The sequence below is a fragment of the Salminus brasiliensis genome, chromosome 20 (assembly GCF_030463535.1).
Source record: "Salminus brasiliensis chromosome 20, fSalBra1.hap2, whole genome shotgun sequence".
NCBI classification, from domain to species: domain Eukaryota; kingdom Metazoa; phylum Chordata; class Actinopteri; order Characiformes; family Bryconidae; genus Salminus; species Salminus brasiliensis.
In genome coordinates, this window is record NC_132897.1 from 33,897,624 (window position 1) to 33,914,179 (window position 16,556).

The 16,556-nt window shown below is 44.3% G+C and overlaps 2 protein-coding genes across 2 annotated transcripts; one reads left to right on the forward strand and one right to left on the reverse strand.

Annotated features, from left to right (window-relative positions):
- Window positions 1–604: 604 nt before the first annotated feature.
- On the reverse strand, window positions 605–7,470 carry tchp (trichoplein, keratin filament binding). The gene is made up of 13 exons (XM_072664682.1): window positions 7,323–7,470; window positions 5,982–6,224; window positions 4,870–5,080; window positions 4,700–4,756; window positions 4,505–4,573; window positions 4,211–4,384; window positions 4,010–4,122; window positions 3,550–3,616; window positions 3,233–3,405; window positions 2,986–3,067; window positions 2,352–2,537; window positions 2,114–2,257; window positions 605–1,123 (listed from the first exon to the last, which is right to left on the reverse strand). Exons 2-13 carry the CDS (start codon window positions 6,170–6,172, stop codon window positions 1,091–1,093), a joined length of 1,500 nt encoding a protein of 499 aa, XP_072520783.1. The 5' UTR covers window positions 6,173–6,224; window positions 7,323–7,470; the 3' UTR covers window positions 605–1,090.
- A 1,574-nt stretch (window positions 7,471–9,044) lies between these two features.
- gltpa (glycolipid transfer protein a) lies at window positions 9,045–16,519 on the forward strand. The gene is made up of 5 exons (XM_072664907.1): window positions 9,045–9,147; window positions 14,647–14,705; window positions 14,811–14,944; window positions 15,041–15,191; window positions 15,737–16,519. The coding sequence occupies exons 1-5, from the start codon at window positions 9,045–9,047 to the stop codon at window positions 15,917–15,919; spliced, it is 630 nt and encodes a 209-aa protein (XP_072521008.1). The 3' UTR covers window positions 15,920–16,519.
- Window positions 16,520–16,556: the final 37 nt, after the last annotated feature.

Sequence of the window (16,556 nt, forward strand, 5' to 3'; positions counted from 1 at the left end):
CTCTTTAGTACTCTTAAATCTTTTGGGAGAAGCTCAGGAGTGTCATAAACTGATGGGTGCTATTCTTCAGCATGTCGGAGGTAGAGGAATGTCTCAAATAAAATAAAGTGTATGTCTGATCTGATGCTTCACTGTATTGTTCTAAAGCTTTTTTTTAGGATCCATATGCTGGCAGTATGCTCCTAGAGAAAACAAGCGAAATACAAAATGAGTAAAGAAATGGGGGGAAAATCTAAATATATAAAATAAATAAATAAAAATTAAAAATAATCAAAATAAACAAAAACATCTAAAAAAATTAAATAAATAAATTACATGTAAAGCAAAAAATAGCTTAAATAACTAAATCAAAACAAAAACTACACCTAATAACTAATTAACATGTAAAAAAAAAAAAAAAAAAAAAATCACTCACTCATTAGCAAACAAAGACAATATATGTTCTGGTGGGCTCTGCCAGAACCCACCCCAATAATATTGCCCGATATATCGTCAGGCCCCAGTGGGCTCAGGTCAAGTAGCAGACCTCTACTTCATCCTGGGTCCTGGTTTAAACCCTTTACCGATGTTTACTGAACCTCTGGATTTTCAGTCATGACCAACATTTTGGTATTTTTCATCAAAAGCGTATTTATTTAAATATGTGACTACATACAAAATCATATAAATAGAAAAAGATGTGATCATGTCAGATTGTGTCCCTAAAATCGCTCAGCTAACACTCAAATCATCAGTTCAGAAAATGACTTCATACAAAACTACAACAATCTGCAGATTTAAAAAGTGATCAGTTCTATAAAAAGCCTAAAATCAGCTACGCCGTTACCATAGCTGACCCAGTTCACCCAAATGCCTCCGCTATAAACCTGGGTGTTCCAGTTCCAGTTCTGGAGAAGCCCAGCACTGCAGTTTTCTCCTCTAACGTCTCAGACTCGGCACATCTGCTAGTAAACAGCCCACCTGGCCTCTGAGGCTGGTGTGGTAAAGCTGAGGAAAGGGGGAAGGCCTGCAGTGTGGAGGTGCCTCAGGGCTTGGTGCTGGAAACTCAGGGCTAAAGGGATTGTAGCGTGGACGTCTGTGAGGCTTGTCGTCATGTCCAGGCTGAGCGGGGTCGGCTGCGAATCTGCAACAGCGAGGAAAAAAAAAAACAATGAAGCTCGACCGATCTCTCATTCGGCCGATAAACCGATCGATATATTAAGGCTGTGTAATTTTTGTTACGACTATTTATTTAAAAAAACAGATCACAGACAAGTAACAGTTACATTAAAAAAAATAATAATTAATTTGAGCCAAAATTGGGTTGGATATTTGCTTGTTAAAATTGGTATTGCTGGAAAAATTGCTGTGGTCAATCCTGATCATCTACATGTGTCATCTACAAATCAGTATTTTTATTTATATATCATTTTTATTTATTTATTTATTTATTTAAGGACTTAAAATATACATAAAGGTTTCCTCAAAGCCTTCATCATGTATATAGTGAAGGCTTTGAGGAATATAGGGCTTGCTTGGCCTCACAAAATGACAGAACATATGAAGGCATCTGTCACAATTTCCTTGGTTCTGGGCAAAAATCCATATCCCAGAATATCAGAAACAGTAAGCCTATCTATTTTGCTACAAATACTGATATTTAAAACCCAAATTCTATTTATACAATATTAATATTGAGAAACCGCACATTCTATACAGCTGAATTTCATAGAAAGAACACCTTTCCAACTGTTGGCTGTTGACTGGGGTGGCTGGTTGTGTTGCAGCCAGTGGTCCCGGGAACATTTAGCGGGTAATAGAGAAAAATGGACTCACAGAGCGAGAAGCCTTTTGTAGGAGGAATGGGCGAAAGGGGACGACTGTTGGCTGCTACAAAAAGCGGACGCTAGCCTACTTACTTAGGACTACTTGGTCTAGTGAGACATTTACATGGACATTTTTCCTCAGGAACGCTTCAGCGCCATCTGTTGGCTCCCTTTATGTACCGCATGCCGTTCGGGACCCCAGTCACAGGTGCAGCAGGAGTAACAGAGCAAGTCAAATCAAATCAGCGAGTAAAGATGCAGAATCCAACAGGGTTAAAAACTTGGCACGGAACCATACGGGGACCTACCCGTTCCTCGTAGCCTCGCGCCGTCATTCTCCGAGTCTCCTGGCGCAGCTCCTCCTCCTGACGTCTAAGCTCCTCCCTTCGCTCCGCCTCCTCCTGCTCAAATCTCTGTTGCTCCTTCCACTGCTCCCTGCGCCTCCGCTCCACCTGAAGCACACAAGAGAAGGGAGCTTCAAGGAAGCCTTTGGAGGACCCCATGAACCTCAAGCAGCAGTGACTAGCTGTACACCCCCCCTCGTACCTGTGTGTCGATGTCCTGCATGCGGGCCGTGCGGAGCTGCTCCTGCTCCTCTCTCTCCTGCTGTTGCTCCTCCTCCTGCTCCTCCAACAGCCTCCGGAGCTCTGCCCTTCTCTGCTCCGCCTCCTCTAGCTCCCTCCTCTTCTCCTGCATCCGCTCGCCCAGCTGCTGCTGACGCACCCACAACACCTGCAACACACACACATACACATCATTTCTACAAACGTTTGTCGCCCCCCCCCACCGCTTCCTGTATTGTATTACAGTCTGTCAGAATGAGGGTGTGGATCATATGAACATTATAGAGTGTTATAGAGCGCCCCCTACTCTTCCTGTAGTGTATTACAGTCTGTCAGAATGAGGGTGTGGATCATATGAACATTATAGAGCGTTATAGAGCGCCCCCTACGCTTCCTGTAGTGTATTACAGTCTGTCAGAATGAGCGTGTGGATCATATGAACATTATAGAGCGTTATAGAGCGCCCCCTACGCTTCCTGTAGTGTATTACAGTCTGTCAGAATGAGCGTGTGGATCATATGAACATTATAGAGCATTATAGAGCGCCCCCTATGCTTCCTGTAGTGTATTACAGTGTATTAGTAGCCCAGCTGCAACACACTGTAATGACGTTTTACCTCCTGCATGAGTTTCTCTCTGGCCCTCCTCTCCTTCTCCCACTCGGTCTCTCGCTTGTCCCACACTCTCTGGGCCTCCTCACTGAGAGAAAACACACACACACACACACACACACACACGTAAGTAAACGTCATCACCTTCATTCACGTTCCTGCCGAGCTAGGCCTAAGAGAGTGCTCCTAGTGGTGGTGTGTCACAACTGTCCGAACACAATCGAACGCTGGAGGCGTAGCCAGGTCCCCTCACCGGTGCAGCAGGTCGAACTCGGCCTCTCTCTGTCTCTCCAGCTCCAGCTGTTCCTCCAGAACGTTCTTCATCCAGGCGGCGTCGGCCACGGCCCTCTCCCTCCGCGCGCTCCGCAGCCTCTGCTCCTCATCCTCCCCCTCCAGCAGAGCCTCCAGGATTCTCCGGTCCGCCTCCTGGTGGACGGAAAGAGCAGCGCAGCAGATTAGGTACTAGCAGGTTGTTGGACCGGCTACAGCTCAGCCCAGCTCAGTCTCACTGTTTAGCTCCACTCTATACTTGTATATGGATGTGAAAAAGATGCAATGACCGAAACCCACCAGCTCCTCCTGGACCTGCTGCGCTCGTCTCTTCAGCTGTGCACGGTACTGACGGCTCAGGAAGCGTCTACGGGACACAAACGGAGAACAAGCTCAAGGATTTTGTTTGTATGCATCTCGGATATCTAGTAATCAGTCGCGATTGGGACGCTCCCCATGTGTGGGTAGGGAGCTTTCTGTAAGTAACTGTTTCGCTACCCTACATATTTACACTAAATAGGCATGAGGCTTCCTTTATTGTTGGATGCGCTGTTTTTTTTTTATTATTATACTATTAGGACATTTAAAGTTTGAAGGCCTCAGAATCCTCAAGCCAAGCCTCTGTGATGTGCTCTCTCCCCAGTCTGGGGAGTCCTTATCCTCCACGTGTCGGGAGCATTGCTAGGGCTAGGGGGCGCTACGAACGGGCAGCACCAGATTTGGAGAGGAGCCCGTGTCGGTGCTTAGAACGTGCCCTCACCCGAACTCTTCCTTCTTTCGGCTCTCCTCTGCTCTCCTCCTCTCGTCCTCCAACCGCTCCACCTCCCAGCGTTGAGACAGCAGGGCGTCCTCCTCCTTCTGCAGCCGCCGACTCTGCAACACACACCTTTATATAGTCCCTGGGGTGTACTAGCCGTTATCAGATCGATGGATCGATCCTTGGTTCTAGAACCTCCCTCACCTCCTCCTCCCTCAGACGGAGCTCCTCCATCTGTCTGCGAAGCTGCTCTGCCCTCCTTCTCTCCTCCTCTCTCCTCCTCTCCTCCGCCTCCTTCATCCTGTCTAGCGCCTCCCGTCTGCTCCTCTCGTACTCGTTCTCAAGACGTCGCTGCTCCTCGGCGTCCAGCTCCTCCGCCTGGCGGTGAGAAGGGTACGTTCGGTCTCTGAGCTCACGGATGTTCTCGCTCTCATGAGGCCGAATGCAATCAAACCATCTAGTTTGGATTTCTATTTAGTTGCATTAAAAAGGAGTTACCTGTTTTTTCTGCTGCTGCTGCACTGGCCACTGGCTCACCACGTGATCCTTATGCAGCTCCGACTCCACCTGCAGACGGAGCAGTCGCAGATATTCGTACTATGCCCTGGTGCCCTGCTGTTATACTACGGACTATGTCCATGCTTGTGGGTGGGTGAGGATGCAGAGGGTGCTCCAGGCTTTTTGGGAACTCACCTTCCTCAGCTCTGGATTGTTGCTCCTCCAGTGCTCCTTCAGCAGCTCCTGCGCGAGCTGCAGGGTCAAGAAGATGGACGTGTTTTCAGTACAGAATGCTGGTCGTATCCTAAGCTTTTACCTCCGCCTCCGGCGATCGTACTACGGAGGGTTTCAGGGTGCTGCTTCACCTTATTCCTGCGCTCCTCCCTGGCCGACCGCAGCTCCTCCGTCCGCTCCAGCTGCTGCCTGGACACCGCTCTTCTGTCCGGCGCGCTGGCCTTTAGCTCGGCCTCCAGCTGGTTCCGCTCCTCCTGCAGCATCGTCCTCAGTCGCTCCCTGCGCTCCTCCAGGCTGCGCTTCTTCTCCTCCTTTGTCCTCTCGCGATGGAACGCGGACATGCTGGAGACAGGACAGGACAGGACAGATAAGAACTACAGACAGAGGTTCTGAATGCTCAGTTCAAATCAGTTGTTTTATCCAGTATATACTTTAAATTAATCAGCATCCATTATGAATGAAGTATATACTTGAAATGATTCAGTAACCATTATGAATTCTTGAGTTATACACTTTAAATTATTTAGTAACTATTCTCTAACTCTCTATGAATTAACTATTCTGAATTATTAACTATTATGAATTATTGAGGACCTACTACAAATTACTCAGTAACCATTATGAATTATTGAGTATACACTATAACTTATTCAGTGTCCATTATGAGTTATTGAATACATACTTTAAATGATTCAGTATCCATTATGAATTATTGAGGACCTACTATAAATTACTCAGTAACCATTATGAATTATTGAGTATATACTTTAAATTATTCAGTGTCCATTATGAGTTATTGAGTATATACTTTAAATTATTCAGTAACCATTATGAATTATTGAATATATACTTTAAATTACTCAGTAACCATTATGAATTATTGAATATATACTTTAAATTACTCAGTAACCATTATGAATTAATCAGTATGTACTATGAATTATTCAGTAACCATTATGAATTAGTTAGAAGGTATTATGGCTTTTTCCGTGTCCACTCTGAATTGTTTAGTATTTACTAAGAATTACTAAATTATTAAATCTACTATGAATTAGTCTGTATCCACCATGAATTACTCCGAACACACTGAATTAGTCGGAAGCTGTTTGCATCATTTAGTACCCACTATGAAATATTCAATATCCACTGTGAATTAGTCACTATCTATTATGAAGTACTCAGTATCCACTATGAATTACTCATGACTGATGATGTTTTTGCTGAGAGGCACGGTGGCCGCTACCTCTGCTGATAGGACTCCCGGGAGCTCCAGTGTGCCTGTTTGCTGCTGCGGACGTTCTGCTCTTTGAAGTACTGCGAGGCCAGCTCCCACTGCTGCCTCCAGCGCGCCTCCTGCTCCCGCTGACGCACCATCTGACGCTCCAGCGCCCGCGTCCGACTGGGCCAGTGCGCCGAGAGGGTCGGCAAAGCCATGGGCCCTGCGAGGCGGGTGGGTCAGTCTGTCTACTGGTCCAAAAAGCTGGTCCTGGGGACATGGGTGATATGACAGAAGGTTAGAGAGGACGCACCGTGCTTCATCATCACTTAGTTCATTCTTAGCACCACCAGCCCACAATGTGCCATCACAACATTTTCTACACCCTTACACCACCTCCACCAGCCTGGACTGTTCAGACAAGGCAGGCCGGGTCAGTGGATCCATGCTGTCGGTGCCTAACGCTGACTCTGTGACCGTCTGCAAGACGTCCCTCAGGCTACGTTTCTCCGGTGTTGGTGCAGCCTCAGCTTTCTGTTCTTGGCTGACAGAACTGGGACCTGCCGTGGTCTTCTGCTGTTGTAGTGCATCCCTCCTGAAGGTTGGAGGTGGTGCTGTGCTTTCTGAGAAGCTTTCTGAGAAGCTTTCCTGCTTCTCCACAGTAGTACAGAGAGGGAGGCCACCACGCTCTTCATGCCAATGGATGATGGGAACATATCTGCATGATTTTATGCACAGATCGTTGCATGACCCAAGTCTACGGATCACCCCAAGGCCTGGACACCTGCCGCCAGCCGGACCCCGGCTTCTTATTCCTGATTAAGAAGCAGGCCTTCTCAAATATTCAGTTTTACACTTTCAGGCCAGTTTGGAGAACTCGCCGTAGAACATCCTGCTACTATCATCATCATTATTATTATTAATAATAAATATATCCAAAGCTGGCCACCCAGGCAGAAACACACCAGCTGGTTGACCAGTATGAGTTTAATGGACTATGGATTAGCTGGTCTTCATACTGGGGGACCAGCATGGTCATGCTGCTGCTGCTTGACCAGCTAGCTAAACCATCAAACGTAGCTAGCCAGCTAGCTAAATAAATGAATGAATGAATGAATATGCTAAGCTGCTTATTATTAACCAGCTTGGCCAGGTATTGCTAGCTAGCTAGCGATATGTAGTGGGGTGTGAGCTGTTTAGCTGTGCTCTGTAATATTAACGGCCAAAATTAAAAAAACCTGTTAATATTATTATTAGTTGTTATTATTAGCGTTAGCAGAGCTAGCATTAGCTGGGTGCTACAGTGAGCCTGTCTGTACGGTGTGGTGGTGTGTCAGCTAACTGCTACCGCTAGCGAGTTAAACTCACCGAGCTGAACACACTCCGCTCGCTCCAGGACGACTCCTCCGTGTTCTGATATGAATATTAATATTAATTTTAAGGTGTAAAATTAAAGCTGTAAGGCCGGTTAGCATTAGCATTAACCGTCTGACCCAAACAGCAGCGCCTCGCTTAGTTACCGTTTGAATTTCCTAGTTACGCTACGGCGCGCGGCGAGGCCCAAACCCCAACCCCGCCCCCAACCTGGCGTTTCCCTTTCAGCCCAGCGTCACCTGACCCACTTCACTTCACAGCCAGGGTTCATTCAGACTGTGTGTGTGTGTGTGTGTGTGTGTGTGTGTGTGTGTGTGTGTGTATGTGTATATATATATATACACACACTTAAGGCTTATATATATATATTACACACACTTAAGGCTTATATATATATATATATTACACACACTTAAGGCTTATATATATATATATATATTACACACACTTAAGGCTTATATATATATATATTACACACACTTAAGGCTTATATATATATATATATATATATATATATATATATATATATATATATATATATATTACACACACTTAAGGCTTATATATATATATATATATATTACACACACTTAAGGCTTATATATATATATATATATATTACACACACTTAAGGCTTATATATATATATATTACACACACTTAAGGCTTATATATATATATATATATATATATATATATATATATATATATTACACACACTTAAGGCTTATATATATATATATTACACACACTTAAGGCTTATATATATATATATTACACACACTTAAGGCTTATATATATATATATATTACACACACTTAAGGCTTATATATATATATATATATTACACACACTTAAGGCTTATATATATATATATTACACACACTTAAGGCTTATATATATATATATATATATATATATACACACTTAAGGCTTATATATATGAAAGTGTATGTGTTCAGGTTTTGCTGTCATCAGCGCTCCCTATGAACCCAGAGCACGAGTGAAGGTTCATTGGAGGTGGGTTTGGATGGTAAATAAGGAGGTTATTAATAATAATTTACATTATTATTATTATTATTATTATTATTATTTCAGATTTACCTTTATTTGATCATAATCAGTATTACATATAGTTCTCTAGTGGGTTAGATAATCAATAAAATGGCTATATTTGTGTAGATGTGTGATTCCCTTCACCACCACTGTAAAGAAACTGGTGGTAAGGTGGAGTTCCCCTTTAAGTGATTCAGTAAGTAATAAAGACGTACAGTGGCATCGTTTTAATTTTAATTAATTAATAATTTCATAATAATAAGTAATTAGCTGTTAATTACCAACACGCTACTGGCATCATAAGTATTTATAAAAATAATTACGTGGATATAAAAGCCATCGAGTACTTCAGATTATATTAAATAATGTTTACGTCATTAATATTAAAGTGTTCTGATTATTTTTGCTGAGTAATATTCATCGGAACTAGCTCCTGCGCTCTGATTGGTCAGTCAGGCCGCGGAGTGGGCGGTGCCACGCGTTCCGCCGAGTGGGCGTGGCCTCCGCTCCAACCCGGCTGTCGGCTCAGCGGAGAGTTCAGTCGAGGAGTTGCCGGGTTTCGAGCTCCGAGCCCCGGCCGGTTTCCGCGCTGCTCCGCGCCTACGTGAATGTGCTGCTCCCCTGTGAACCCGCCCCGCGCCGCCCCGCCGCCCCGCCGCCATGGCTCTCCTCATGGAGCACCAGTTCAAGCAGCTGCCCGCAGACAAGCAGGTGGAGACGAGGCCGTTCCTGGAGGCCGTCTCCTACCTGCCGCCCTTCTTCGGTGAGTTTCGGCTCGGGGTCCTCCTGGGCTCGGGGTCCTCCTGGGCTCGGGGTCCTCCTGGGTTCGGGGTCCTCCTGGGTTCGGTTGAGGACTTTAGTCTTAGTCTTTAGTACAGTTTTAAGTCCCTGGACCGCAGCTGAAGTTCGGGGGCTCGGGGGCTGACCCGGTCCACCTTAAACTGCGCCCTGGCGCCTGAAGCTCCTGCGCTTTTTAAGGTGGACCGGGTGAGAGGGTCACTGCTGAGAGGGACAGGCGGAGGAGCCTCCTCTCCAATCTGCTGCAGGTGTAGTTCAGATAGTGTGGAGGAAGCAGCGCTGGCTCTGTAGCTGTAGTTCACCTGTAGTTCATTTACACTGCACCTGTAGTTCACCTGTAGTTCATTTACACTGCACCTGTAGTTCATTTACACTGTAGCTGTAGTTCACCTGTAGTTCATTTACACTGCACCTGTAGTTTACCTGTAGTTCATTTACACTGCACCTGTAGTTCACCTGTAGTTCATTTACACTGCACCTGTAGTTCATTTACACTGCACCTGTAGTTCACCTGTAGTTCATTTACACTGCACCTGTAGTTCATTTACACTGCACCTGTAGTTCACCTGTAGTTCATTTACACTGCACCTGTAGTTCACCTGTAGTTCATTTACACTGCACCTGTAGTTCATTTACACTGTAGCTGTAGTTCACCTGTAGTTCATTTACACTGCACCTGTAGTTTACCTGTAGTTCATTTACACTGCACCTGTAGTTCACCTGTAGTTCATTTACACTGCACCTGTAGTTCATTTACACTGTAGCTGTAGTTCACCTGTAGTTCATTTACACTGCACCTGTAGTTTACCTGTAGTTCATTTACACTGCACCTGTAGTTTACCTGTAGTTCATTTACACTGTAGCTGTAGTTCACCTGTAGTTCATTTACACTGCACCTGTAGTTCACCTGTAGTTCATTTACACTGCAGCTGTAGTTCACCTGTATTTCATTTACACTGCACCTGTAGTTCATTTACACTGCACCTGTAGTTCATTTACACTGTAGCTGTAGTTTACCTGTAGTTCATTTACACTGCACCTGTAGTTCATTTACACTGTAGCTGTAGTTCACCTGTAGTTCATTTACACTGTAGCTGTAGTTCATTTACGCGGTATCTGTAGTTTACCTGTAGTTCATTTACACTGTAGCTGTAGTTCATTTACATAGTATCTAGTTTACCTGTATTTCATTTACACTGTATTTGTAGTTTATCTGTAGTTCATTTACACTGTAGCTGTAGTTTACCTGTAGTGTATCTGTAGTTTACCTGTAGTTAATTTACACTGTAGCTGTAGTTTACCTGTAGTGTATCTGTAGTTTACCTGTAGTTCATTTACACTGTATTTGTAGTTTACCTGTAGTTCATTTACACTGTAGCTGTAGTTTACCTGTAGTTCATTTACACTGTATTTGTAGTTTACCTGTAGTTCATTTACACTGTAGCTGTAGTTCATTTACACGGTATCTGTAGTTTACCTGTAGTTCATTTACACTGTAGCTGTAGTTTATGTGTAGTTAATTTACACTGTAACTGTAGTTCATTTACACAGTATCTGTAGTTTACCTGTAGTTCATTTACTGTATCTGTAGTTTGTGTAGTTAATTTACACTGTATCTGTAGTTTACCTGTAGTGTATCTGTAGTTTACTTGTAGTTATTTACACTGTATCTGTAGTTCATTTACACTGTACATGTAGTTTACTTGTAGTTCATTTACACTGTATCTGTAGTTCATTTACACCGTATCTGTAGTTTATGTGTAGTTAATTAACACTGTACCTGTAGTTTACCTGTAGTTCATTTACACTGTACCTGTAGTGTATCGGTGGTTTACCTGTAGTTTGTAGTTTATCTGTGGTTTACTTGTAGTGTATCTGTAGTTTACCTGTAGTTAATTTACACTGTATTGGTAGTTTGTGTGTAGTTTACCTGTAGTAATTTACACTGTATCTGTAGTTTACCAGTAGCTTCTGTAGTTTACCTGTAGTGTATCTGCAGTTTATACTGTTTATCTGTAGCTTATCTGTAATTAATGTATAATGTATCTGTAGTTTATCTATAGTATAGCTGCAGTTTATAGTGTTTATCTGTAATGTATAATGTATCTGTAGTTTATCTGTAATTAATGTATAGTGCATCTGTAGTTTATCTATAGTGTATCTGCAGTTTATCTATAATGTATCTCATATCAGAGCTATAAGTACAGAGCTCCAGATGTTTTCAGGTGTGTGTGTGTGTGTGTGTGTGTGTTTGCTGTCCAGCTCTTTGCTGCTCTCTTACACACACTGTGTGTCGTCTGGACCGGTCTGGCCCTGTGCCGTCGTTGCCACGCGGGTCATGTGACCGATCGTCTCATTCTGCTAACAGGATGTGATGACAGGAGCGTTTGGGCATGTTGCAGTATTAATGAGTGAGCTCGTCTGGTCTGGGACCCCCCGCACCCCGTCTAATGAGAGAGCAGCTTCGGCTCGGGCTTCAGGTTCCAGTGGGAGGCAAATCAGTGTCTGATCATACCATAAATATAAGCTCTACAGAGAAAGTTACTGATACCATTACTTCTGTCACAGTGATATAAAATAATAATATAATAATATATATCATACAATTATCTTATCTATCTTATATTAGTGTCCAGTCCTTCAAACTAAACACATACGTTTAACAATCCTAACCTAACCTCATTTATATTTAATAATTATAACAGCAGCAGTTAATAATCAATTAACACATTGATAATATTAATATATATGATATATAATTATATGAATATGAATAAAAATATAATATATTTGATTCAAATGATATTATTTGACTATTACATAATTTTCCTTAAACAAATAAATGTTACATTTATTAATGTTATTATTTGTAGCAATATAGGTAATAATCTATTAATATTACTTGCATAATTTATGTTGCTATTAAATGATTTAAAAATATATAGTAAAAATGCATTTAATTTATTATTTATTTATTTATTTATTTAATTCTATAATTTAAGCTATATATTTATAAATTATATAAATGTATTCAAATATTTTACCCTAGTATTTCATTTTCCTTTTATTCATTATTATTATTATTATTATTATTATAATTATTTTTTACAGTTATGGCACTTTGATTGACAGTCCATATCTGGACCCAGTCTGCTGTTCTCTGGTCCAGAGCTGAGCGCTGGGGTTTTTTCCACTCCTGATGTGGACTGTGGGACGGGTCTGCGGGAGGAGGTGATGGGATATCTGCCGGGCTGGTCCGTGGAGTGCGGGTCATTATTTGGTGTGGGGTGTAATCTTTTTTCTGGGTCCGGTTTCTGCGCGGTCTCGGCGGATGAAAACCCTCTGCATGCATAATTTAGCCGGCTCTCCACTCTGCGAGTTGAGGAAATTGATTGGCGCTGGGTCGGGTTTCCACAGCCCATTCACGGCCGGACCGGGCCGTCGGGGGCGGCTTTGTTCGGAGCCCCGAGCTTTTCATGAATATGATAAACGGCCTCTAATGAGCTCCGCCGGCCAGATTAGATGCCGGCACTTTCTGTCTCTGACCTTATTGTGTCAGCGCCCAGAAGACCGGGGCAGGAGGAGGATGGAAAATAGATATATTAGGGTCCATCCTGGCACATTTTAACGGACAGGATTCAGTTCCAGTCCTTTGTTTTTACCACTGTGTTCCAGCAGAGCGCCCTCTGGTGTCCTCTAGGAACGTTCTGCGAACCAAGAAGTTCATAAGGCCGGACCTCGTTTCCCAAACGTTCTTAAGCCACATTCTCCGATTTTTATTAGTGCGATTTCGTTCAGTTTACGTTAATTTGAATATGAAATAGAATCAGAATTATGGGTAATTAGAAATTTAGTTTTTAGAGAATTGCATTTAGGAACGTTCCCACAAGCTAAATGTTTATCCTAGAAGAAAAAAATCTCAAAATTCTTCGTAATTATTGTTCGTTTTTTTTTTTCGTAGGAAGGTTTAGTAAGTCCGGCCCCGGACTTCTTCCAGCGCCTGGAAGGGAGGAAATCGGCATCAGGTTCGGATCAGATTGCGATATATATATATACAGTAGTATAGTATCACAGAATACAACGTTTCAGTTATTGCCCTTGTTGCCGTTGTTGTTCTAAAAACAGGGTTTTTTTATTATTTACTATAAAAGAAATATTTAACTGAAAAATTTGAATACTCCCGCAGCAGGACGGTTACGATGGGAATCCGTTGTTTACAGAACGTAAAGCGCAAGTGATGTTCGTGTGGGTGTGTATATTATGAGGGAAAGTGAAATCGGATCTGATCTGATCTGATCTGGTCAGACTGGGGACTGGTGTAAACAGAATCCGGTCAAAGTAGAATATCGGTCATTTATTTATTTATTTTTTGGAAATCTAGGAATTTCCTTATTAAGACACTTTCGAAACTCCCCTGTCCCCTGAACTGCCTCCCTCTTCCCATCCGTCTTGCCGGTCTTGTTTTCTTCACCCTCTTACCTGAACTGTGGATCTCGGCGCTTCTGCAGTTCCCTCAGGCCGAGTGTGTTCCAGTCGTGAGTCTCGTTTTCTAGAAATTTGAACCCTGATCTTAACGTTTAAAGCTTAACGTCCCAGAGCTGAATCTCCTACAGCTCACAGGGCGGCTCAGACGTTTGCCCTTGAGACCAGGGTGGCTTATATACCGTCAGCCGATCTGGAGGACGCAGCGGACACGCCCTCATTGACTGCTCAGGGCAGGACGAGGTGCTTGGCCTCGTGGGACTGTGCAATTAGTGCACCTATCAAACAGGTTCTTATTGTTGTTAAAGGGGGAGTCCACCGTCTCCACAGTTCAGTGTTTGAGCTGTAAACAGTCCTTCAGGGTGGGGGGTTGGTGCGAAATCCATGTGAAAAAAACTTCAGTCGGATTCGCAGGTTCCTTTCCAGTGGGGCTGAATGGAAACAGGCGTCGGTCGCCATGACTACAGCACAAATATGACCACTCTTTTATTGACTATCAGAACCCACCGGTGAAGCCACACATGTCCTCTGAGTGTTACAGGGAGTGTAGGTGATGGTACAACAGTGGGGAATCGGACTAAATATGCTTTCTTTAGGGACTACTTTTTGCCGCACTACACCCTGCAGCATGGACGGTATCCCTCCACTAGTTTAATGATATGCGATTTTTGAAGCAGGTTTTGGACCCAGAATCTTCTCAGTGTCTTCATCACCATCACCACCTTTTCTGATTCCATTCACCTCCACTGTAGAACTCCAGGTTTACACTGAACCCATTAAGGCTCACACCTTTGTTGTGATGGCACAAGGTGAATCTACCGAATATCTACCGTAGAGTGTCTAGCTTAGGCATACGGGCCTCCTCCTCCCCCCTAACGCACCGTGCACGATGCTAGCCAGTGCGGTTGCCGTTCTCCTTCAAGCTCCAAGGTGTGTAGCCTGTATGTTCTCATGTATCTTTTCCTCCCGTTCCTCCCCTCAGACTGCCTCGGCTCCACCGTTTTCGCACCCGTGAAGGCCGACATCTCTGGCAACATTACGGTAAGTGCAGCGTCAAGGAGCCGAACCTTGAGTTTCATCGTCTGCGATTGTGCTCGTGGTAGATCCTCACCTACAGCCACTCCCATTTCTGTCCCTGGTGTCCAGAAAATCAAGGCGGTGTACGACACGAACCCGGGCCGCTTTAAGACCCTGCAGCAGATTCTGGAGGCGGAGAAGGAGATGCACGGAGCCGAGTGGCCCAAAGTCGGAGCTACGCTCTCGCTCATGTGGCTCAAGAGGTGAGACTTTGGCGAAGATCGTAGATGATTGTGGGGGTCCACACTTGACCACCAGGAGACCACTGAAGTCACTGAAGTTTTTTTATTATTTTTCAGGGGTCTCCGGTTTATTCAGGTGCTCCTCCAGAGTTTGGTGGACGGCGAGAGAGACGAGAACAACCCCAACCTGATCAGGGTCAACGTCACCAAGGCCTACGAGATCGCCCTGAAGAAATACCACGGCTGGCTGGTGCAGAAGCTCTTCAAAGTAAGGCCTTGTTTTAGGGGGCTGTAGAGTTTCCAGAATTACCCCTAGCTCCCAGTTCCTTTACAGCTCTGCAGTCTGCATTAGCATTAGAGCAGTTCCATGAACTTTTCGTTCCACCTTAAATAACACACACTGGAACTGCGGCACTATTTAAGGTGGAATTGGAGAGTTAGCATCAGAAGATTAGCTCTATTTGGTCCCGTTTACTCACTGAAACGATGTCCCAGAGGAACTCTGTCTAGGGACCATTGTCCAAAAACGAGGACCGGGTCTATTACTGGCGCCTACAGGAAGCCAGATGGCGCTATTGCTACAGCAAACGTAAGGATCTAAAGTGGATCGGACCCTTAAAAGCCGATACCTGATCCCCTGATCCCGAGTAACTAGATTTGATCGGGACATGCGTAGCTATAGCTATAGCAACCAATATGGGTGTTATATCGTTAAATGTCCAGCCGACCCACTAGGGGGCGTTCACACAGCAATCCATTTCCAGTCCATTTCTGTTGATTGTCTCTGACGCTGTTCTACCTTCCTTCCACAAGGCGGCGCTGTACGCGGCCCCATACAAGTCGGACTTCCTCAAAGCCCTCTCCAAAGGCCGGGAGGTGAAGGAGGAGGACTGTCTGGACAAGGTGCGCCAGTTCCTGGTCAACTTCACGGCCACCATAGACGCCATCTACGAGATGTACACCAAGATGAACGCTGAGCTGGACTACAAGGCGTGATGTTCCCCTCCGCGTCAAACTGCTGGACCAACCGGCTCCCCGCTGGACCCCTTCATGAGAACGTGCTCCCGTTGGACCAATCGCCTTTTTTGATTGTTGTTCTTGTTGCTGTTGTTGTGGTTGCTTTCGTTTGAGGACAGCTGGAGTGATCTGACTTTCTGTTTCTTTAGAAGACTGCCGTGGTCTCCAGTGTCGGCAGAGGTCAGGGGTTCGAGCAGGAGCCTCTGGAGAAGGTCTGCTGTGTGTTGTCTAGAACTAATTCTGACCGAATTCATCCGAGTAGTTCCAATCCTGACCTTCCTCCAGAATAGCGGTAGAGCTTCTGGTGTCTCCAGCGTCTCTCGGTCCAGGAGCTGAGGTGCACTGGACTCTCTGCTCTTCTCTGATTGGTGTGAAGCAGAGCACTGCAGCTTCAGACGGAGAACAGGGTTCTACAGTAGAGCAGCCCTGGACCAGCTGAACCAGCACAACACCAGCAACCCGAACCCAGAAAAGAGACTCAGGAGCTCAATGCTAATGGAGAAAGCGGCCATCTGAAAGAACCCCACTGACCGTTCTAGAACTATACTGGTAATTCTAAACATGCACTGATGGTTCTAGACAAACCTGATCATTTCACAACTAGACTAATAACTCT